Genomic DNA, 23,469 nt, shown 5'->3' with positions numbered 1-23,469 from the left:
GACAGCAGTTTTGGGATGGATTTAGGAAGAAGAGAGAAGCAGAAAGAACACGAAGGCAGTGGATGTAGGCATCCAATTTAACCTCTCTAAGGGCAGTGGATGTAGGTATCCAATTTAACCTCTCTAAGGGCAGTGGATGTAGGTATCCAATTTAACCTCTCTAAGCCGGGAAATCCGAATGCTTATAGGATCATGGTGAGAATCAAGTGTGGTGCCTGATATGTGGCCAACAGCAGATAAATACTCTCTTCCACTACTTAGGGTTACTGCGGTGATGGTGCATGTAAAAAATAAGACAGGTTACTTGGGAAAGAGCAGCAAATTTAGCAAATACTTGAATTTTAAAGAATTTAAGAGAGACAATGAAGCAAAGGAAAAGCTAGGATTTCAAACAGAAAAACCAGGTCTTAGGTAAAGAGGGGGAGGTGGTGGGTGCGGGAAGAGTACTAGTTTTGAGGGAAAGATGAGTTGACTTTTGGATATTTGAATTTGGACTTCAAATTTTACAATGACAATATGGATTCAAGAGTCCCTGACATTGAAGAGAAACCCGGAGATGTACCTTGAAGCTCAAGTTTCCAAGCCCCTCATTTTCCCTGGGCCCTTCCAAGGATACAGGTCTAGTATTACATTTGTAAGTTTTTATTGCTTTCCTTTAAGAAGCTCCCCGAGGAGTTATGCAAGCTTCAGGCCCCACGACATCTGGATGGGTTCAATTTGAAATCAGAAGGTATTTCTATGGGATAATGGGAGATCAAGAGTTGGAAGAACCTTGTTACTGTCCTCAAAGGAAGAGAAGGGTCAGCAGAGAAGGCCAGAGAAGCATAGAGAAGGCCTTAGGGTAGGATGCTGCCAAGGAGATCAAAGGGACGAGGGGCTGAGGATGGGTCACCAGACTTGACTTCTCAAAAAGTAACTGTTTTTAGAGCGCATGCTCAATACAGTTGCGGGGATGCCACTGTCATGGGGCTGAGGAGGGAGGAGTAGGCAGGGAGTGTGGAGTCCCCATTTAACAAGGTCGACAGTAAGAGAAAAGAAGATGCCACTCCACTCCTCACTTTCGATCTGCTGTAATTTAACTTGAGCCTGAACAGTCAATATTCCTTTTGGGATTAATATTAGCTCCCTGAGCATGACATTATCTTTCTCTTTATTACATTTTCTTATTCTTTAAGATTTTAAGGTTCTCTTAGTTGGATCCACTTCTCTTCATGCTCGGATCAATGGCCAAGAAATGGGCTATTGGCAGGCACAGTTCTGGTTTTTGTTGATGAGTGTGTTTACACTAATAGTTTCTCTTTCTCGATCCAAGGCTTGCATATGGAGGCCAGGCATTCCGTCCTGGGAGTCCAGGGACTGAGGACCAGGGTGGAGGAAGCGAAAGGCGTCAGGCATTAGGCTGGAAAAGTCTTGGTCGATTATCTAGAATCAAAGAGTCAAAGGTAGCGATGACTTCATCCCCGTAGAGGGCGCCTCCCTACCCCGGCAGTGGATTTTCGGTCAGCCGGTTTGCCCGGGATGTTTTCTTTGACTACATGCTTCTCACTGCTTGGCGGCCCAAGTCACTTTGATGGAAAAAAAGAAAAAAAAAGTGATTAAATCGATTCCCCTGTTTCTTTCTGTGAGGAGTGTGCCTTTCCCAGACAGCATGCGTTCATTCGATCAGGCCTGGCAAAAATTTTTGAGGGATCTTTTTACGCTTTAATACAACCTAAAGGTTCCTGTTATCATCATAGAGAATTAAAAACAAAAACAAAATAAAAACGGTAACAAACTTACAGATTGGCAGGCCCCAGGGAGGAGCTGACCTTTGGGAAGCTCTGGCCCAGCCAGGTTTCAGCTGCAGGGGCTGGGACAGGACAGTTCGCCCAAGTGCTACTAGGTTTCCAGGGAGAAGAAAGTGTTGGGGCAGAGGGTGGTCCGGCGCGTGCGTCGGGGGGCGTGTGCGGGTGTGTGTGTGTGTGTGTGTGCGCGCGTGTATATAAGAGTGTGTGCGCGCCCGTGTGCACAAGAGAGGGTTCCCGGGAGGCTGCCGCAAAGGCTCCTTTGTGAAAGGCACTTGCAGGTTCAGAAGCCAGCTTGGCGCCTCCTCTTGCCCGTTCCCTGAGGACACCTGGCTCTTCTGGGCAGCCCAGCTATCTCCATCTCCTGCCGCCCCTACTTCTCTCGGTGGCCCCGGGCCTAGCCCCGCGCCAGCCTTCGGGTGCGGGGGGCAGTGTGCCCCGAGGCGTCTCCCCCGGGGCCCCGCGCAGGTGAAGGTGAGCGCGTGGCGGTGACGGTGGCGCGCGGAGGGTGGAAGGGGGGGCGAGGGAGGGGCGGAGCAGGAAAGGGCGCGCTGCCCTTCGCGACGGGCCGGGAGCAGCGGGGCCGCAGCTTTGTTACCTGAGGCCGCCGCTCTTATTTTTGCGTTCCCCGCCCCGCCTCGGCCTCGCTTGCTCTCTGTTTGTGGTCTGCGGGTCCTGCCAGTGACCGGAGGAGGGCCGCTGCGCCGACACAGCTGGCGGGAGCTGCATGCGGTCTGCTGCGCGCCGGGAGCGGGTGGCGCTGGCCGCGGGTGAGTGCGGGTAGGGCAGCCGAGGCGGGGGCGACCGCGGCGCGGGACACGGGGAGCTGGAGCCCCGCAGCTCGGGAGGGTCGGGGTCGGGGTGTTGGCCGGGAGCCGAGGCTGAGGCGCCGAGAAGCGCGGCCGATGGGTGCCGGGTCTCGGCTTCCTCTGAGCCTCACCGGGAAAGCTGGAAAGGAGGTTCCAGCTCCCTCCACATCCACCCGGGTGACTTAGGCGGTCGCTCTTACCCGGCCGCGGAGGACTGCGATCGGTCTCTGGAGGCGAGGATGCGCCGGTGTGGACCCGCGTCTGGAGAACGAGCTGCACTGCCGGGCTGCCACGGGTCGCACTTGGGTGATTGACTATTAGCCGTGGCTAAGAATTTCAGATCAACCGCCCCCTAGTTTATCCCCGCCCGTGGGAGACAGCGGCGTCCCGCACAGAATGCGCAGCCGCGGCGCCGCGCTCGGCTCCCTAGCCAGCCGGGGGCCACGCCTGGCCCCTGAGATAGTGGTGTGGCGGTGGCGGGGACCCAGTGCGGTGGTGCGGACCGAGGACTAGGCGCTTCTCGCCCCGACACACTTGCTCCGGCTGCGCGAAGTTCGGGTTACAAGTTGCGCCCCGCGCCTGGAGGAGTGTGGGGAGGGGAAGGAAGCGGGTGGGCTGGGGATCAGCCTCCAGACAAGGGGTGTCCCCAGCTCTTGGAGAGCGGGTTCTGATCGGTTTCAAACGCCAGGAGTCTCCCCCGTTTTTCTCTCACCGGCTCGTCCCGGCTCCCTTTTGGCAGAGCCGCAGTGCGACCGTGAGGCTTTTCCCCCGCGCCTGCGACCCGGACGGGGGACGTGGGAAGATGTCGCGGCGGAGGCTCGGGGTGGGGTGGGAGCGCGCGGCCGCCGCAGACCGGGTGTCTGCGAGCCGCAAGACACCCCACTTTCGTTTCAATTACATGGACATCTCCCTTAGCCGTCTCCCACCCCACTTCTGGGCGCAGCGTGCTAAGCCCCCGCAGAGGGGCTGGCGCCTCGGGGGGCGTGGCGTCGGGGGCGTGGGCTCTCCAGCTGGGGCCCCTCGGGGGGTGGGGCGGGGCCGAGACCCCGCCCGACGTTGGTGGGTGTCGGGAATGGGCGAGCCTGTCCGGCGGCCTACCCAGTTGCGGCCGCCGGACGGAAGAGCTGTCGGCCCTGCGGAAGGCCGAGGGTCGTGCACCGCCGGCGCTGGGCGCCCGCCCCGCAGTCTCCGCCCTGCAGGCGGCGGCCTCTCTCCCGGCCGCAGAGCCGGCGCGGCGCGTGTGGGCGTTGATCTCTGCGCGCACCGGCGCCCCACCCTCGTGCCGCGACGAGCTCCTGCCAGCCGCTGATAAGGACCCGGCTGGGGCTCCGCGCTGCCCGCGGGGCCGCCCTCTCGGGTTCAGTTTGCTGCCCCCAGCGCGGCTTCCGGGGGTTTCGCGGTCCAGCTGGTGGCTTGTTGGTGAGTGGCTCGGGCGGGGACAGGGTTCTGGGTTGGGGATGGAAGGAGGCTGCGGACCGCTGGCTAATGCGGAGACCTAGTAAACTACTATGTATCCAAACTTGAAAGAAGTGGTGACCCAGGACCCCCTAGGCCGAATTTCCTCCGGGCTTAATGGTCGGTTTTCAAACTTCTTGTGTGGACAGAAAGGATCTCCGGGGTTCGGCCGTCTGTGACCCCCTTCTACTGACCCACAGTTGTCTTCCTGGAAGGAGCAGCCAGCGCTTCCTTCCCTCTCTCTAGAGCATCCTTTGGCACGCATGTACTTTTTTTTTTTTTTTTTTTCTTGGTTTTGGGACAGTGAGAGCAACTGAAAATGTACATTCAAATACAGGCATTCTTCCTCCGCTCTCTGGTGTTGGTCTCGGACGTCTGTGAATGTTTACATTGTGCTGCAGATTGAAGGCGCTGACTGGGAACGCGTTGTCCTGGGTTCTTTCACTGCTGCCTGGAATACAGGCAGATGGAACACAGACGACGGAACTCACAGAAGAGTTGGACAGTCCGGCTCTGGCCCGATTGTGTCGTTGTACCGACTGACATTCTGTGTTTAATAATCAAGAAAAGTTTTGAAAGATAAGTGGTGGTGGAGGAGCCTTTTCCTGAATTAGTGGAGTGAGAGTAAGAATTCTAGTTTAGAATTGTCCATACTTTCCCCATCCTTTTCTTCTCTCCCAAATGCAATAAAATAGGGCTGTGTGTTTCTCTACTTCTGCTCTCCGAACTCGGCTTGCTGTGCCCTGGTTTGTCATCAGAAGCATGTGGGCCAGCCCTTCCTGCCCCCACCTCATCTATGGCACATGCCAGGAGTCAAGGGGAAAGGTTTCTAGCAGGTTTTCCTTGATGTTCCTTTTGATTATTGTTGACCAAAGGAGTGAGTGACCAGCTGAGCACCAAGACCCCACTGGTCCTCGTTCAAAAAAGTCCTGAGCTCCAAACTGACGTCCAGGAACATGCTGTCCCCTTAAAAACACTGTGAGATGAAGCCTACACACTCTTTTTTTCTTGATTCCCTTCAAGAGACTAGAACTTCTAGTTTTGGTTATTGTTTTGTTGTTGAGACGGAGTCTGGCTCTGGAGTGCTGTGGCGCGATCTCGGCTCCGCCTCCGCAACCTCCGACTCCCTGATTCAAGCGATTCTCCTGCCTCAGCCTCCCAAGTAGCTGGGACTACAGGCGTGCGCCACCACGCCCAGCTACTGTGTGTGTGTGTGTGTGTGTGTTTTAGTAGAGACGGGTTTCGCCATGTTGGACAGGATGGTCTTGATCTCCTCATCTCCTGATTTGCCCACCTCGGCCTCCCAAAGTGCTGGGATTAAGGCGTGAACCACCACGCCTGGCCGAGACTAGAACTTCTAGGGATGTTTCTGACACCAAGGAAAAAGTACAGCGGGCTGTTTAGGCAAGAGAGCTTAGGAGGGGGTCGGGGATGACTTTGAAGACCCTTAATGAACGTTCTAATATTTTTTGCCTGCCAATTAACTAAAAGTTAAGTACATGATCACAGCACTGCTTTATTGAAATTTCATATACTTAAAAGATGCTCAACTGAGCTACAGCCTCTTTGGGAGAGTCCATCACTCAAACACAACTCTGATGGGTCATGAGTAGCACTTAGGGGACTTGAAGAGACATTCCCATCTTCAGAACCCAGCCATGACAGCTCTGCATTTTACTCAGAGCTGGGCACTTGTCAGCCTTAGCAGCTATCCTCATCCTGTTGCTGAGGTCTCCAACCTGTAGCTGAGATCTTACATACAGGCCTGTCTCTCTCTTCCCCGGGGGCAGATTGATGGGACTACTTAGCATTTTCCAGACAGAGTGGGGGCTAATCCCATTGTCCCTACTGGCAGTTGTCAGCTGTGAGAAACAGGCAGTTAGTGTGGTCTGTTAGGGCTGTGGCATCTCCTGCGTTCTCCTAGTGTACCTGGAGAGTGTGTGTTTGCATCTCTACTGTGGGTAGTACTGCAGCAAATCCAGCGTTCTTTTGTATATTCTCTATTTTAATTTCCATGTGGCTGTGGAAAGGGTTAGAATTCTGTCTGTACTCTGCTTTTCCTGCCACCTCTTTCACATTGGACATCCTGGCCCAGAGGGAAACCCTATTGGAGTAAGAGTAGTAAAAGCATTAGCTTCTTGGCTAATCATTGCTGGCGAACCTATTCATTAGAAGCTGTTGTGGGGCTAGGATCCTTGTGTGTTACCCTGGGAAAAAATTAATCAGACAGCATACCAGGGACAGTGTGGTACATTTTCTTTTGTTTCCTTTAACTTAAAAATAACATTCTTTTACATGGGGCATTGGTTAGAATCATCCCAATACAGAGCTAACAAGTGTCACTTTTTACTTTGACAATTGTTTATCTGACACTTCCTCTGTGCAAAGCACAGTACTAAAACATGCACCTTTCTGGCTTTGTTGTTAGGAAACAGTGAGGTTGCTTAACCTTGGAGTATATAGTCTTCCTTAGTCTTTGTCAATACTCTGTATTTGCATTGTGAGGTTTAGTGGCACATCTGTACATATGCAGCACTGAATGAGTTATTGCTTTCTAGATTGGAGACTTTTTGAGCTTATCACCATTCTTAAGAGGGATAATCTATAAATAAGTCAGCATATCTGGAATTGGAGGTAAATTGGAGGATTAACCACTCTTCTATACATGAGATGTTTTATGTACCAAAGTATTGTTAAATATGTAAGGATAAACTGCCAAAATTACCTGCACAGTCTTGAAAAAGAAGAGTTCAAATATAACTATAAACTGTAATTGACAATGAGTCATTTGCTTTAAGGGTGCCAACTATGAAAACAGCCTAGTTATGCCCCTAATGATAATTATGAAAACTCCTTCTAGAAGCCAGTTGCATCTCAAGTGAGCTGTATGTCAGCTTGAAAAAAATTTTCTATTTTATGTATTTAAAAATTATTCAGTGGTGATGGCTGTGCAACACTGTGAATGTACTTAATGCCACTACATTGCACACTTAAAAATGGTTAAAATAATTTTTTAAAGTATCCAATTAATAGCTGGAAATGCCGTTTTCCTTCCATATAGAGGCAGTTTTCAGAACTCCAATATTCAAATGTTTCATTAAAATATTTGCTTTTGAAATATGGAGACAATTTAATAGATGATCACCAAGAATTGAGAAAGGACAGATCTCACAAACTTCGATAGCAAAGAATGGAAATATTACAAGTTTGTTCCTAGCAGTCAGGGGTAACTTGGCATTTTATCTATAAACCCAATACCTATGTTAAAACAAATGTAATACCTGTGAAAATAAAGAGAAATTATATGCACATATGATAACAGCTTGTTAGTGTTATAAATAATAGCTGTGTACCAGGCATCTTGGTAAGGACCATACATGTGTTAGCTCTTTACTTTTATACAAACCAATGGTACAATTATTTCCTTATATTGTAGATGAGATGCTGAAATGTAGGTGACGTTACTGACCTCAGCTCACGTTGCACATCTTGAAAGCAGCAGAACTTTCTGAGAAAAAGCAGTCTATTCCTAGAATCTCCACTGTTATTCCCAAGGCAGCCCTGTCTTTCAGATATGGTTCTATGTAAATCATTTTATAATATTTGAATCTGTGAGATCAGATTGTTTACTTCTGTGTAGTCCAAAATTATTTGATTAACTTATGGTTTGTAAGTATGGGCTTTGACAGTGGTGCTGTAAAAAGATAATTACATCCCGAAGTGCAGTGTAAAAAGCCATCGTGTATGGCCCTTTGTGATCTGGAGGAAATAGTTCCCTTTCCACACTCCCATCTAGTTGGGGTGCTCACTCAGTAGCCTACATGGGGCCTTTCTGCACTCCCACTTACCTGTTCTCATATCTGAAGAAATTTAGTTGTTTTGACCTCTGACATCAGATCGGTAACAGCCCAGCATCAAAAACAAACATTTGAAATTCCATAAAAATGCAGCCCACTAAAGTAAGTTGGTGACTATGTATAAGGGACATGGAGTAGATGTGACATGGGCAGCGTGTCCTTGGGCGTATCTCTTCTTTGCTAAAAGTGTCAGAAGCAGAAGAGGTAGGTGATGGTTTCCAAAGAGTGGTTTAACTAGAATCCAAGATGATAGAGGTCCTTTAATGTGTTCTAATTTTACAAATGAGAAAATGGAAGTCTAGTGAGGCGAAGTGACTTGTCTAAAACTGTAAGCAGTAAAGCTTGATTTAGGGCTGGAATCTCATTTTTCATATCTGCTGTTCTTTTCTCTATTTGGGGAAAGCCACATCACCAGGTAGAGCAGAAATATGGTGGCCCTGATTCCAGGGAAGTGAGCTAGGCCATTATTATACATCTCCAAATGCCCTGCCTTATCCGTCCAAGGTGCAAGATGCCTTTTTTGACCCATGATTGGTAGGAGACATGTCCAGACTGGAAAAAGGTAGGGTCACTAATGCCTAATGCTTCAGCAATTTGGGCAGTTTCCCTAGGGGTTGGGCAACCATTGTCCAAAGAGAACAAACTAGTTAGTAAACAAGTGGTTTATTCATAAAGTGAGCAATACTTGCTGAGCCTATAGCAGGCTCTCAATATATATGTGCTTTGTTGATTAATGTAAGGTTTCCAATTGGATTTATTGCAATTTTTTGGGCAGAATTTCCAGGTAGTAAAATTTGATTCACATTTAGAAAAGCATCGGTTCCTTGTAATGCAACTTGGGATGTGTTGCCCTTCATTGATTTTCGTATCCAACTCATATGAGAGGATTGATCTAGCCTCTGAAGGGAGATGCTGATGTGAAACTGTTTGTAACTAATTTTATATTCGTTTTATCTTGGTAGGTTTGGAAGAGGACAGTTGCCCTTTATTCTGGCGGCAGATAGCAGGTGAAAAAGTGCTACACAAGTTTGATGTTTGTGTCGTCTTCTCCAAGGCCAAGAAATTATCTCCATAGGAGGCGACAGTACTATGCATGTTATGAATTGTGTCTCCTTGGCCAGTGATAAAGAAAATGGGAATATTGCCACAGCACCTGGATTCATGATTGGGCAGACACCGCCTCCAGCACCTCCTCCACCTCCTCCTCCACCCCCTCCATCTCCACCATGTTCATGTTCAAGGGAAGAGTGTCCTTCCTCCCCTCCTCCACCCCCACCACCTCCACTTCCTGGGGAACCTCCCATCCCACCTGCCCCACCAGGCCCACCCTCAACTACTCATATGAACGGCTACAGCCACCTTGGTAAGAAGAAGCGAATGAGAAGCTTTTTTTGGAAAACTATTCCGGAGGAGCAAGTTCGGGGCAAAACCAACATCTGGACCTTGGCAGCCAGGCAGGAGCATCACTACCAAATTGATACAAAGACCATTGAGGAGCTCTTTGGACAGCAGGAAGACACCACCAAGTCTTCCCTTCCTAGGAGAGGAAGAACTTCAAATTCATCGTTCAGAGAAGCTCGAGAAGAGGTAAGAATGCAAGGTGGAGGGCTAATCCTCCACATACTGCATTGTTTTGTGTTTTGGGATGTGTGTACATTTGAAACAATTGCTAGACATCCCTAAGAAATGAGATAATGGAAGCAAATGTGCCTTGGAAATGATAGGCAGGGTCTTTACGATGAGCTTGAACTGAGTATTGAGAAAGTGTAAGAAGTGTGCGTGCTGTATCCTCTCAGACGCCCTGGTGGATTATGACCTCATGCAGAAAACATGCTGTTTGGGATCACTGCCCCTATCTCTAGCACATCTGCTGAAGGTTCCCCTGTTGGAGAATTCTGCTGAAGTCCAGGATCGTTAGTCTCTGTTGAAACAAAAACTGAGTTTCTAAAATTGGTTATCTGGAATGAACTGGAGCTGACTGGGGCAGACTACCTTTTGTTAAATAACATCATCAGCTGACGTCCATCCTTAGAATCTTACCCTTATTTTCTCCTCTAGTTTTTATATAACAAGTGTTTCAAGATGGCCTTCATTCCTCAGATCTCTGAACTAGATTATGGCTGTTGGGGAACAGAGGCTTCCAAAGAGACAAAGCATAAAGCTGTTTTCAGAGAGGTTGTATAGGAAGGATGTTTCTAGTTAACACTAAATGTGTTACTTTGAGAAAAAATAAAGCTGTTAAGTTTCAGGAAATTAACTGAAAGCATGACCCCAGAGCTGCAGATCACCATATATTACAGAAAGTGCATCAAAAATTACATTTATAAACACTGTCAATTTAGAAACTTGAAGAAACCTCTACCTGCTAGAAAAGATATAAAAATAAAAGGAAAGAATCGCTGGCGCCCAACCCCCCCGCCCACACACACACACAAAGCACAACAACGAAAACAGGGGAAAGACAACAGAAATTGCATCATTTTTAAAATATGTTGTAAAGGAGCAGAGAAAACAGGTCAGAGATGGAGCTGATTAGATAAGAGAATGGGCAGGGCCCTGGGATGGAGTAGGAGCTCCATGCATTATTGAATTCTTGAGCCAACAGTATTGACCTCTTTTCTCTTTCTGGCTCAGGAACATATTAACTCCTCTCCACTAATTCACTGGGGAGCCCTTAAAGCTGATTGTGTGATCTCCTGTTGAAATAGCTAAGAGTCTATTTTTTATGAAATGCAGGAAACACTGGGGTTATATGTAAACTGTGGCATAAATTTGAGAAGGAAATCTTCATGAGAACCCTTAGTGCCATCAGTGCTGAACACAGGCTTGCCTGTCTCTTCCTTTTATGCAAAGTCCTTTTATTTGCTGGAGTATCCTTTCAATATTGGAAGGAGCAAGAAGTCATTTCCTTAGTACCCTGGCCTTTGCCCCAGCTCCCAACAGAGGTTCTTTATTGTACAGTAGGTCATTTCTCACTATTGTCTCCCAGCTCTCTTTACTGAAATTCAAGAATACTGAAGTAACTATTGGGTGGGCCCACATGGAAGGGAGGCCTGTGTCTCACCAGAGCACCTGTAACAGAAGAGGGCTAGCTCACCGTGTCCCGGGGAGGCAGCTGTCAGGCTAGAGTAGGTGGCATCGTTTGTGAATTGGGAAAGTTTCAAGAGGCTAAGGGGAACTTGCTGCTTTATGTTCCCAAATTAGAGAGGTTAAGAATCACTGAGAGAGAGAGAGAGAGGAAAGTGGCAGGGGTGTGGCATCTTTTCTCAGCTATGATAGAAGCAGAGATGTCCATTTCTAAAGCAGATCTGAAATTCAGGGAAAAAATACTCTTTCTCAATTGCCTTCCTCCACCCCTGCACCCTACGCAGATTTTTACTCTTTTGTCATTAACTTATTTTCAAGAATTATTTTTTAAATGGTCTTAAAATTATTTTAATTGTGGTGAAATAACATATAACATAAAATTTAGCATCTTAACCATTTTTAAAAAGTATTTTTTTTTTGAGACACAGTCTCGTTCTGTCACCCAGGCTGGGGTACAATGGTACACTCTTGGCTCACTGCAACCTCCGCCTTCTGGGTTCAGGAGAGTCTCGTTCCTCAGCCTCCTGAGTAGCTGGTATGACAGGGGCGTGCCACAATACCGAGCTAATTTTTGTATTTTTAGTAGACATGGGGTTTCACCATTTTGACCCAGCTGGTCTCAAACTCCTGACCTCAAGTGATCTGCCCACCTCGGCCTCCCAAAGTGCTGGGATTACAGGCGTGAACCACTGTGCCTGGCCTAACCATTTTTAAACAGTTTGTTGACACTAAGTACATCCACATTGTTGTGCAACCATCACCACCTTCCCTCTCCAGAACACTTTTCATCCTGCGGAACTGAAACTCCATACCTGTTAAATCAGAACTGTCCGTTCCCCCCTTTCCCTAGCCCCTGGCAGCCATCATTCTACTTTCTGTTTCTATAAGTTGGACCCCTTTAGGTACCTCCTGTAGGTGGAATCATGTCATATTTGTCTTTTTTGTCACTGGTTTATTTCACTTAGCATAATGTCCTCAAGGTTCATCCGTGTTGTAGCATATGTCAGAATTTTAAAGCTGAATACTATTCCATTGTATGTATAGACCACATTAGTTTATCCACTCATCTGTTGATGGACAGCTGGGTCGCTTCCACCTTTTGGCTCTTGTGACTATGCTGCCTGTATATGGGTGTACAGAAATCTTTGCTTTTAACACTTATAGGTCCTAGTCTGAGAGACAGCATACTAGAAAGAAAAAGTAAATCACCATGACTGTGTATCATAAGATAATCTAACTCTGCAACTCTTCAGTATTTGGGTATGATAAATAGTTGAGAATGATCTCTTTAAGTGCATTAGGTAATGTTGTCACATAACTGAGACTATCCAGAATTATTTTCAATTTTCATGTTATCTGTAGCGTGACTAGAAGTATTATATATACTTCTTTTGCAGTAAAAGAATATGGTACATGCTATTTTCTTCCTTCCTTCAATTTTCTTCTGAAGAAGTTAGAACTCAGCAGGGTTATTGTCTAACAAAGATCAGTAATAAATCTTCCAACTCACTTTGCAGTAAGCGGAGTCCAGGGTCAAAAGTAATAGTCCTGCCATCTGTCTGTGTGGACTGCAGAATTCCCTCCGCAGCCTGTTCAGCAGAGGCACTGCTCCTGAGCCCGGAGCCACAGCATCACCACGTTACAGCACAGGCTGCAGTTCTGGAGGTTCAAACTTGCCCAGGCACAGACAATGACCCTTGAAATATCATAACCTCCTATAGAAACAGCCCAACATTATGTGATTGGTTTATCCTTTAAAGCCTTACACATCATTACTAATAAGTTCCCTTGTACTTGCAAGCAAGAAATTTGCTGCAAGATAGGGAAGATGGGAGAATGGCTGAACTTAGAAAGAACAACATTTAAATAGTGAGTTAGAACATTTAGTATGGGGCCGGGCACGGTGGCTCGCACCTGTGGTCCCAGCACTGTGGGAGGCCGAGGCAGGCAGATCACTTGAGGCCAGGAGTTCAAGACCAGCCTGGCCAACATGGTGAAACCCTTTCTCTACTAAAAATACAAACATTAGTCGGGCATGATGTTACATGCCTGTAATCCCAGCCCCTCAGGAAGCCGACGGATGAGAATCGCTTGAACGCGGGTGGGGGAGGTTGCCGTGAGCGGAGATCGCGCCACTATGCTCTAGCTTGGGCAACAGAGCGAGACTCTGTCTCAAAAAAAAAAAAAGATAAGAAAAGAAGACATTTAGTATGGGAAGTTATGAAATGTTACTATCCTTGTATCTTTGTTAACTAAAAATTAACTCAAAGAGACTGTAGATATGATAGTATAATAATAATTAAACCATAATAAAGCAATTAGAAATAAAGACATATTGCTGAGGATGAGAATAGAGAGATTCAGCTTAAACTCATCTTCTTCTCAGAGTTGCTGATCCCGTCCCCTGAGAAGCTCTGTAGTTCCTGACCCTCTATTACTGACATTCCTCAGGCCTCCTGGGAGCCTTCCACCAGTGTTAGCTGAGGGTGTGTGTGTCTCCCTCTACAGTCTGACCAGCTCTTAAAGGGAGGGCTCTATCTTAGCCATTTGGTATCTTCCAAAGGAAACAAAAGGTTACTGAACTGGACAGAACTGAACCAAAAGCACAAAGGCATCAGCTTATGAGGCATCAACAGATCAAAATTGGGGCTCACAAAAAAAAACACAAATATTGAAACACCTGAGGTCATTCACTATGATGTCTGCAGCCATCTAACGTTGACCCTCTAGGAAATAAATAAAGTGGCTAATGAGAAAAAGAAGACCACAGAGGAGAGAAAGAGAGAGACAGAGAGACAGAGACAGAGAGAAGGGAAGGATAGAAGGAAGATTGGTTTTTCTAAATTTATGACAAGTAATATTAAATATTTTATTCTCCTACGCTGTAATTCAGCTGTCAGTCATTCTCACCTTTTGTTATGATGCCAGTATGTTCTAGAATTTCAGGATTGTTCACAATCCAGAACCGTAGAACTAGATAGAGCATTTCAAATACATTTGGAAAAAAATGTGCTTCAACTGGGTTTTCATTTTTTTCCCCCAAAGTTGGGGAAAATAACAATTTCCAACTGACAGCCAACTAAACGTGAAAAGAAAATGAAAACCATCAAATTTCCAATTGACAGCCAACTAAACGTGAAAAGAAAATGAAAACCGTCAAAACCCGAAAGCTAGGTCCATATTGGAGGACAGAGGAAGATCTTTACATTTTTGTTTTTCAGGACTTGAAGTGGGATGGAAATAGCCACTATGTAGTGTTACTTAAGTAGGTAAAGAAGCCCCCTTTGACATAAACAAAACTGGTTTAAAAGTTTCTGCCTTCACCTTGAGGACATTATGCTAAATAAGCCAGTCACAAAGGACAAATGCTGTATGAGTCCATCATAGGAAGTACCTAAAGTAGCCAGATTTATAGAGACAGAAAGTAGAATTGTGGTTGCCAAGAAATGAGAGGGGGAATGGAGAGTTAATTGTTTTTTTTGTTGTTGTTGTTGGTTTGAGATGGAGTCTCCTTCTGTCACCCAGGCTGGAGTGCAGTGGCATGATCTCAGCTCACTGCAACTGCTGCCTCCTGGCAATTCTTCTGCCTCAGCCTCCTGAGTAGCTGGGACTACATGTACATGCCACCATGCCCAGCTAATTTTTTTGTATTTTTTAGTAGAGATAGGGTTTCATCTTGTTGGCCAGGCTGGTCTCGAACTCCTGAACTCAAGTGATTTGCCCACCTCAGCATCCCAATGTGCTGGGATTACAGGTGTGAGCCACCGCACTGGGCTGAGAGTTAATTGTTTAGTGGGTACAACGTTTCAGTTTTGCAAGATGAAGTGCTCTGGGGATAGATAGTGGTGATGGTTATACAACAACGTGGATGTATTTAATGCCACTGAACTGTATTCTTAAAAATTGTTATGGAGCCTGGGCAATTTAGTGAGACCTCCATCTCTACAAAAAACTTAAAAATTAGCCAGACATGGTGGCTTGTGCCTATAGTCCCGTTACATGGGAGGCTGATGCAGGAGGATTGCTTGAGCCCGGGTGGTAGAGGTTGCAGTGAGCTGAGATAGTGCCACTGCACTCCAGCCTGGGCAGCAGAGTGAAACCTTGTCTCAGTAATAGGAATAATAACAAGAAAATGGTTATGGACCAGGCACAGTGGCTCAAACCTGTAATCTCAGCACTTCTGGAGGCCAAGACAGGAGGATAGCTTGAGGCCAGGAATTCAACACTAGCCTGGGCAACATAGTGAGACCTCATCTCCACAAAAAAAAAGTCTTAAAAATTATCCAGGTGTGATAGCATACATCCGTAGTCCCAGCTACTCAGGAGGCTGATGCAGAAGGATTGTTTGAGCCCAGGAGTTTGAGGCTGCAGTGAGCTATGATCACACCACCACACTCCAGCCTAGGTGACAGAGCAAGACCCTGTCTCTTAAAAAAAAAAAAAAGTTATGATGGTAATTGTTATTTGTATTTTACCACAACTGAAAAGAAGTTTCTTCTTCCTTCAAAGGATATGGGAGGCAGATTTTGTAGTGGATTGATGAAGTGAATTGAAATTACAAAAGTTGTGGTAGAATAAACTAGGAGAGCTGATTTGGAGGTTTTAGCAAGAGTGGTAGCATAGCCATTCACACACCTCCCTGAGTGGCATAGTGCTGCTGACTGTTTTAAGTGGGTATCAGCACAACCCTGGCCCCCTGGCAGTTGCGGGGAAACTGTGAGTAGAGCCCAGGCCCCCTTCTCATCCTAGTAGGAAATCCTTGAAATGAGTTGAGTGCATTAATTACCTCGTTACCTTATATTTCTAGCTGCCTTGTTTGCCACTCTTTGGTAGCAATTTTGGGGGAAGAGCTAACGGACTCTGCAGTATGCTGACTGTACCCGTGGCACTGACTTCTGTGGCGGTCCTGCCTGCATGTCCTGGTGTGGCCTGTTGATTGGAGCTGGTGGGAAGGAGGGGATGATGAAGTTTGCTCATTGGCTGGGTTTGTTTATCCCTATTCTTTGGACAGTTTCTTGCCTCTGATTTGTCAGCGTGTGCAGCCATTGAGTCCCACTGGGATCCCATGTGCAGATTCCACTGCTCTGAATGGTTCCAAAACACCACCCAACCTGACCTGGCTTTGTTTCTGAATGGCCCAGCTTTGAGATAGCAAGCATTTGGGAAGTGAGATAAGCTAATTTACATGTGTAGTGATAACCCTCTTTAAAGGACTTTAGCCGTCACTCTTATAATACTGCTTTGGAAGGATCAAATGCGGTAAAGTGGAGAAAGAGACTCCTCAGGCACTAGGCAAATCTGAGGATGCCGGGAGCCAGTGGGACTGTCCCTGAATGGTATCAGTTGTCTCATTTTAATGTTGTTTGGGTGAAGTACTGGGCTCTGTTTTTCCTGTAAGGTGCTCAGTCACAGCCAGCCCACGTTATCCCTTAGGAATATCACCGAATTCTCTTCGTTTCTGAAACACAGCTTGAGCTGTGGAGATGCCTGCTTCCACAGCTGGGCTGCCCCTGTGTTGGGGCACCATGGTCTGCTCCTGTAGGGCCAGGGCTCAGGCCCCTGGAGGCTCTCTTGCCTGGTGAGAACATGATTCCCATCCATCATCTCCCAGATACAGCTCTGGGATCACCAGGGGACTTGGCCAGGCACACATATAGCTTCTTACACATCTGCCCCCATTCCTGGAGAAAACTGACAATGCAAGCACCATGCTGGTAGGGAACATTTGCTACGTCTCTATAGGAAGCCCAGTAATATGAAAACCCACAGACACTAGAGTGAAAAGGAGTCAAAGAGAACCAGGCTAGCCTATCAGTTCAGCACTGCTCTAGGAAAGTCATAAAATGATGTCTATGAGGCTCATTTTCCTTACCTGTCCAGTAGAGATCCTAGGAGTAATTTTCTCCTTCACTTTTCCAGCAGCAATGTCTCTGGATCTAGGCTGAGTGAAGAGAGTCCCAGAGGGTTGAAGAGTGAACAGGATGAGTGTGGGGCTTAGTTCATGTGGGGCGTGGGAGAGCACTGCAGTCAAGGGTTGAATGTAGCAGAAGGTGGCACTTCTATGAAAGGAATACGAAACAAGTTGTTTCATTTATCCATCCTAGGTGAATGCAGAGGAAGTTCTTTGAACGTGCTGTGTAACTATATCAATATAGTTATGCATGGCCTTTTAATTTATGAATTATAGTAAACCCAGTTTTCTGTCTTAATAAATTGAGATTCCTTTTTTGGTATGAGCTTTTAAAGGGTGTTGAGTTTGACAGATTTTATTCTCACCCTTTCTTTTTCTCTTCCCCTCTCCTCCCTTTACACTGAACTTGAACTGCAGTCCCTAGATAGGATTCCAATAAGGAGGCTACCCTTTCAGTTTGGGAGTTTATTTTATGGCTGGCAGGTGATTGTGTTAACATGAAATAAACCCCGAGGTTAGTAAATAATGTGATTGTTAAAGATTGGTCTTCAAAAGAAGGCAACCTTACTCTTGTAAAAATTTAACCTTATAGCCAGGAAGTGACATTAACGTTGGTTAACAGTCTTGCTGCTGGTTATAAACTCAGAAGCAGACCCAGAGATCAGGAATTTAGTCTGAAACCTGATTCTCTTTTGTTCACAGTGAATCACATACATTTGGAAAGGAAGAGCATTGTAACAACATTCCTATTTTAGCTAGTCTCCCTTTACCAAAAAACAAATGGGAAAAAAATGCAGCAGTTTTCAGGTTATCTTTCCTCCACACAGCCTGAATGTTTACATCCAGAGACAGAAATGGCTTCTGTATTTAACAGCCAAAAAAAAAAGTTCTAATTTCTAGTCCAATAAAGCCACCTAAAATTATAAATTTTGATCAGTGAAAACCTGCTGCAGCCCAAATGTGGTTTTGACAGAATAGCTATCCCATATCTCATTAAATAAAAAGATTCCCTGTATTGTAAGACATCCTGATTCCAGAGATCAGGAAAATGCAAAAACAAACAAACAAAAAAGTATCTTAGCCTTGGTGAAATGTATACAGCACAAGATTTTTCTTTTGAAAATTTTGAGTAAATAAAATGTGGGACACTACCTTACACCCTCCTAAAAGATCTACTGGACATATGTAAACTTTTGAATGAAATGAAATTTTCTTTTAGAAAAAAATTTAATGATGTTTCTGAAATATGACTTTATTTGTTTTTTTACATCCATAAATCAGGGTTGGGACTCAATCTGCCATATCTTCAGAGTTGTTTTTTATTTTCTCAGTTCAAATCTCTCGTGATTCTTGTTAGGCCAAGACATCCATTTCCAAATTGGGGCTTTTAAATGTGGGCAATATTATTCTAAGAGGAAATTACTAAATTAAAAACATTTAAAGTATGTATTTACAGTCCTCCCTCCATGACTGCAGATTCTGCATCCTCAAATTCAACCAACCATGAATCAAAAATATTCAGAAAAAAATAGAAAATAACAATACAATAAAAAATAATACAAACTTACAAATACAGTTTAACAACCACTTACATAACATAATTTACATTGTATTAGGTATTACAAGTAATCTAGAGATGATTTAAAATATGCAGGAGGTTGTACATAGATTATATGCAAAATTTTATATGAGACTTATATGCAATTTTATATGAGACTTGAGCATCCTCAGATTTTGGTATCCTCAGGGGTCCTGGAACTCATCCCCTGTGGTACTAAAGGATGACTGACTTTACAGATCTTCTCAGCTTATGATGGGGCTGCATCCTAAAACCCATTGTAAGTCAAAATGTTGTAAGTTGAAAATGTGGCTGGGCACGGTGACCCACAGCTGTAATCCCAGCACTTTGAGAGGCCAAGGTGGGTGGATCACTTGAGGTCAATAGTTCAAGACCAGCCTGGACAACATGGTGAAACTCCATCTCTACAAAACATACAAAATTAGCCAGGCATGGTGGTGCATGCCTGTAATCCCAGCTGCCCTTGGGAGGCTGAGACAGGAGAATCACTTGGACCCGGTAGGCAGAGGTTGCAGTGAGCTGTGATGATGTCACTGCACTCTAGCCTGGGCAACAGAGTGAGACTCTGTCTCAAAAAAAAAAAAAGAAAGAAAATGCATTTGATATCCCACTAAGCCCACAGTAAACTTGAAAAATCATAAGTTGAACCATCATAGGTTGGGACCATCTGTATATTAAAAGTTATATAATATTAAAATAGGTACGTTTTATTATTACGTTTAAGGAAATATAATATCACTGTAGAAAGCTTGGGGAGATGATAATCTTTTAATATTTGTAAAACTATGTTAAGAATATCTGTTAATCACCAGATTTATACATTGGGAATTGTTCTCTGATAAATTAGTGTTGCATTTTGGTCGGTTTTAATTATCTACTTTCTCCATCTCTTTTTATTTGAATTTAGTAATCCTATGTGTCCTTATTTTTTTTTTCCAGATTACTATTTTGGACGCAAAACGGAGCATGAACATTGGGATATTTCTTAAGCAATTTAAGAAGTAAGATTTTGCATGCTTTAGTCATATCCCTGCTGTCATTATCAAAGTCTGTGGGTGTGACTGAGCTGAAATTCAAATTCCTCACACCTTCAAATCCTTCTTAGAAGCATGGTTTGATGAGTCTGCAAGTGACTGTCACTTTTTGCTGTTTTCCTTCAGGGAAACATAACATAGTAGCTTGAAGTATATGGAGAATTGCCCCAGGGCATCCATTCAAGCCTGTCCCATCAGGGACACGTTTAGAGTCACCTTTAGTGTCGCCCCTTCAGTGGAGGTTGGGCTGATGAGTCAAATAGCAGTTGGAGTTTTGTGTTCTGAAGTGTAAGGAGAAGGTTATACAGGGGTTTCGGTGAGACCAAAGGGGATTATTTTTCTCGCAACAGAAGAGACTCCCCGTGGTTGTTGATGCTTTCAGCCTTTTTGGGATGCCCAAGGATGGTGGTCTGGGTGAAGGGCCCTTGAGCGGAGTGTTGGGGTTCCCTGTTTTGAGGCAGTGGGGCTGTTCTGAGCACTCACACAAAACTGCCAGCCAGACCGGGAAGGAGGTGGGTGGGAAGGAGGGTGGATATTTGATTTCCACTGGCTTGCAGCTCTGTTGGCACTCTAGCAAACAGGAAACGGAATGTGATTCGTTGTCTTTTCAAGGTCTCCTCGGTCCATTGTAGAAGATATTCATCAAGGAAAAAGTGAGCATTATGGATCGGAGACCTTGCGAGAATTTCTTAAGTTTTTGCCAGAGTCAGAAGAGGTAAGAAATTCAGCGCATGAGTTGTAGATGTTAGGAGTGATCATAAAAACTTAATATTTGTAAGCATGTCAAAGCTCACATGGAAGACCAGGAGCAGTGGCTCGTGCGTGTTATCCCAGTACTTTGGGAGGCAGAGGCAGGTGAATCACCTGAGGTCAGGAGTTTGAGACCAGTCTGGCCAACATGATGAAACTCTGTCTCTACCAAAAATACAAAAATTAGCCCGGTGTGGTGGCAGGCACCTGTAATCCCAGCTACTCAGGAGGCTGGGGTATGACAATTGTCTGAACCAGGAAGGTGGAGTTTGCAGTGAGCCAAGATCATGTCACTGCACTCCAGCCTGGGCGACAGAGTGAGAATCTGTCTCAAAAATACCTCACATGCTTACACGGGAAGGGCACTGTCCTACCCAGAGCCAGAGCTTTCTCACATGAAAGTCAAAAGTAACCTGGTAGAAAGAACATGGCTTATGGAGTCAGAGAATCTAGATTCAGATTTGAGCTATTCCCTTAATTGAGAAAATGGGGCAAGGTTCTTAACTCCTGTGAACTGTAGTTTCCTCACCTGTAAAGGGAGGATAATGGTGCTGACCTCATTGGATTGTCAAGATGATGAAATCCTAGTTGTGCATCTAACATGGCACTTGGCGCATGGGAACGCAATAAATTTTCCTCATCCAAAGAAAAGGATTCCTGGCCGGGCGCCGTGGCTCAAGCCTGTAATCCCAGCACTTTGGGAGGCCGAGACAGGCGGATCACGAGGTCAGGAGATCGAGACCATCCTGGCTAACACGGTGAAACCCCATCTCTACTAAAATACAAAACTAGCCGGGCGAGGTGGCGGGCGCCTGTAGTCCCAGCTACTCGGGAGGCTGAGGCAGGAGAATGGCGTGAACCCGGGAGGCGGAGCTTGCAGTGAGCTGAGATCCGGCCACTGCACTCCAGCCTGGGCGACAGAGCAAGACTCCGTCTCAAAAAAAAAAAAAGAAAAGAAAAGGATTCCTTTTCTATCATCTAAAGATGACCTTTGCATAGTATAAACCCAGGTTATTTTATAATCCATATACTTTTAAAAAATAAGATGAAAACAATCATTTTTGAATAAAGATGCTCTAAAATTTTGGAGAGGTAGGTAAACTGTTAATAAAATGTTGTCTATATAATTAACTCAAAGGCAGAAATTGTTGTGATAGTAATACATACTACCATTGTATAAAGTTATTTATTTTGTTTGGACTGAATGAATTAACTGCATTGTTGAATGGTTAGGAACTTGATAGAAAAAAAAAACCAGAAAACAGTTGTATAAAACCTTCCAAAATTTTCATATTGTCCTTTATTTCTAAGGAAAAAATTCCTTGAAAAATTTCAGTAAGAAATTACACAAATAACTATGCTTATAAATACCTAAATAATATAGACTCTTACAAAGTTTTTTACTTTATAAGTAAAAGTAATGGATGACCTTTTTTTTTTTTGAGACAGTCTTGCTCTGTCGCCCAGGCTAGAGTGCAGTGATCTCGGCTCACTGCAACCTCCACCTCCTGGATTCAAGCGATTCTCCTGCCTCAGCTTCTGAAGTAGCTGGGATTACAGGTGCATGCCACCACACCCCGCCTAACTTTTGTTAGAGATGGGATTTCACCATGTTGTTCAGGCTGGTCTTGAACTCTTGACCTCAAGTGATTCACCCACCTTGGCCTCCCAAAGTGTTGGGATTACAGGCATGAGCCACTGCACCTGACCAACTTTTATAAGTAAAAAGTAAGGGTGACTTTTTAATATGTTATCCTTTTCACAGGCACTTCTGACTTCTCCCTCCCCTTTCCCACTCTTCTTCCCAGACGTAATTTATGTAGCTTTACTTTAGTGTCATTAATAACAAGAGAGATATAATTGTATTTTTTCTTTTACATTGATTAGTGTTAAACTCACAATGCCAAATTTAGGATCTTAGTGAGTAACTAGAGATGTAGTTATATCTAGGTGTTCCTATTAACCTGGGTGCTCTTTCTCCCTCAAGTTTTCTCTTTGCACATTAAGTGTAATTAACCCAAGCCAAGATTAATTAGTGGCAGTTATTAATGTTAGTAGTAGAGTCTTGAAGTCTTAAAGGAAAGGTACATTAAATCATAACTGACCCTGGATTGTACATACTGAACAGTACTTAATCTTTTCTGTGAAGGATAAGAGTTCCAAAATCTTTGTTAGGATAGATAGTTTTTAATTAATTTGAGTTTTAAAACGATGTACTTGCTCTTCAAACCTTATTCCTGCTTGGGCTGTTTTCAAGGCTCCTTTCAGACCTCTCTGCGGGCCTAGTCCTAACTGACCTCATCGTGTTGTTAAGTGAGGATCAGATTTGACAGCACATGTGAAAGTGCTCTGAAAAGCTTTAAATTGCTAACTAAATCAAAATTAGGCACGAGGGAGGCTGCCAGCTCAGCTTCATGCAGCAGTGAGGTAGGAAACTGAATGTAATTTTCTTAATATCTTCATTTCTCATTTAAAATTCAAAGGTGATTAGAAAATGCAAAGCGATTTTTCAAAGAAGCAAGTAAGCTGTCAAACCTCGTATTTAAAAGAACTTTGTATCTTTGGGTTGTGTGGGGGATATAATTCAAAAGGAAGACTATTGAGGGCAAGGTGAGGAAAACCCACCCAGGCGCTGCCTTGAATCACTGAGACTCTGTCACCCCCAGTTAGCTAACCCGGGAGACGGGGTCCTGCCGAAATGAAAGTATTGGCCTGGAACCCTGAAATGCCTTCCCAGCCACTGAACCAGGCAGCGGCTGTTTCTCCCCGCAGCCTCCTGCTGCAGGGCCATCCTCAGTCTGAATATCTGGCACGCTTGGTCACACTTCGCCTCCTTGTTTACATTACTGACTCTGGTCTTCAGCTCACCACACCCTCCAAACTCAACTGGGAGTTTCCTTCAGCAGGAACACCCTGACAGTCCCCAGAGCCGGCGGGAGCCCCTTCCTAAATCCTCCGGGGTATCTGTGCTGTGGGAGGGGGTCTGGGGAAAGCTGAAGCCGCTCCCTGACTGCTGCCCACTGTAAGGACAAACTGTTTTTGTGTCCCCTGGCACCACTCAGACCCAGGGCCAACCCTGGAGTCTTTGGGTCTCTGGATGGAGGTTGGAGGATGTGGAAGAGGCCAAGGAGGAGGCAGGGCCAAGTAAGAGAGGTTTAGGAATGTGGCAGAAATATGCTAATAAATTCATAAGTGGACACGTA

General features: G+C 45.2%; 2 protein-coding genes across 6 annotated transcripts in view; one reads left to right on the top strand and one right to left on the bottom strand.

The window, feature by feature from the left end:
* FHDC1 (FH2 domain containing 1) overlaps positions 1 to 23,469 on the top strand; it is an 89,220-nt gene that overhangs the window by 42,827 nt on the left and 22,924 nt on the right. For 2 of the 5 annotated variants that reach the window (XM_017871110.1, XM_017871109.1), the window contains exons 2-4: positions 8,868 to 9,492; positions 19,422 to 19,483; positions 20,129 to 20,231. In XM_017871110.1, the coding sequence (XP_017726599.1) occupies positions 8,995 to 9,492; positions 19,422 to 19,483; positions 20,129 to 20,231 (663 nt within the window). In that variant the 5' untranslated portion in view covers positions 8,868 to 8,994. Of the gene's footprint in view, positions 1 to 2,176; positions 2,259 to 2,513; positions 2,555 to 3,903; positions 4,013 to 8,867; positions 9,493 to 19,421; positions 19,484 to 20,128; positions 20,232 to 23,469 lie in introns of those variants that run through there. The other 3 variants (XM_017871108.1, XM_017871107.1, XM_017871106.1) reach the window with 3 other exon arrangements.
* On the bottom strand, positions 627 to 7,906 carry LOC108528995 (TMF-regulated nuclear protein 1-like). The gene is made up of 5 exons (XM_017871029.1): positions 7,897 to 7,906; positions 4,438 to 4,595; positions 3,306 to 4,061; positions 2,794 to 3,172; positions 627 to 1,565 (listed from the first exon to the last, which is right to left on the bottom strand). The coding sequence occupies exons 1-4, from the start codon at positions 7,904 to 7,906 to the stop codon at positions 3,020 to 3,022; spliced, it is 1,077 nt and encodes a 358-aa protein (XP_017726518.1). The 3' UTR covers positions 627 to 1,565; positions 2,794 to 3,019.

Source organism: Rhinopithecus bieti, unplaced genomic scaffold (assembly GCF_001698545.2).
Source record: "Rhinopithecus bieti isolate Rb0 unplaced genomic scaffold, ASM169854v2 scaffold_3878, whole genome shotgun sequence".
NCBI lineage: Eukaryota > Metazoa > Chordata > Mammalia > Primates > Cercopithecidae > Rhinopithecus > Rhinopithecus bieti.
The sequence above is the reverse complement of the archived record's forward strand: the minus strand, read 5'-3'. Positions and strand labels throughout refer to the sequence as shown.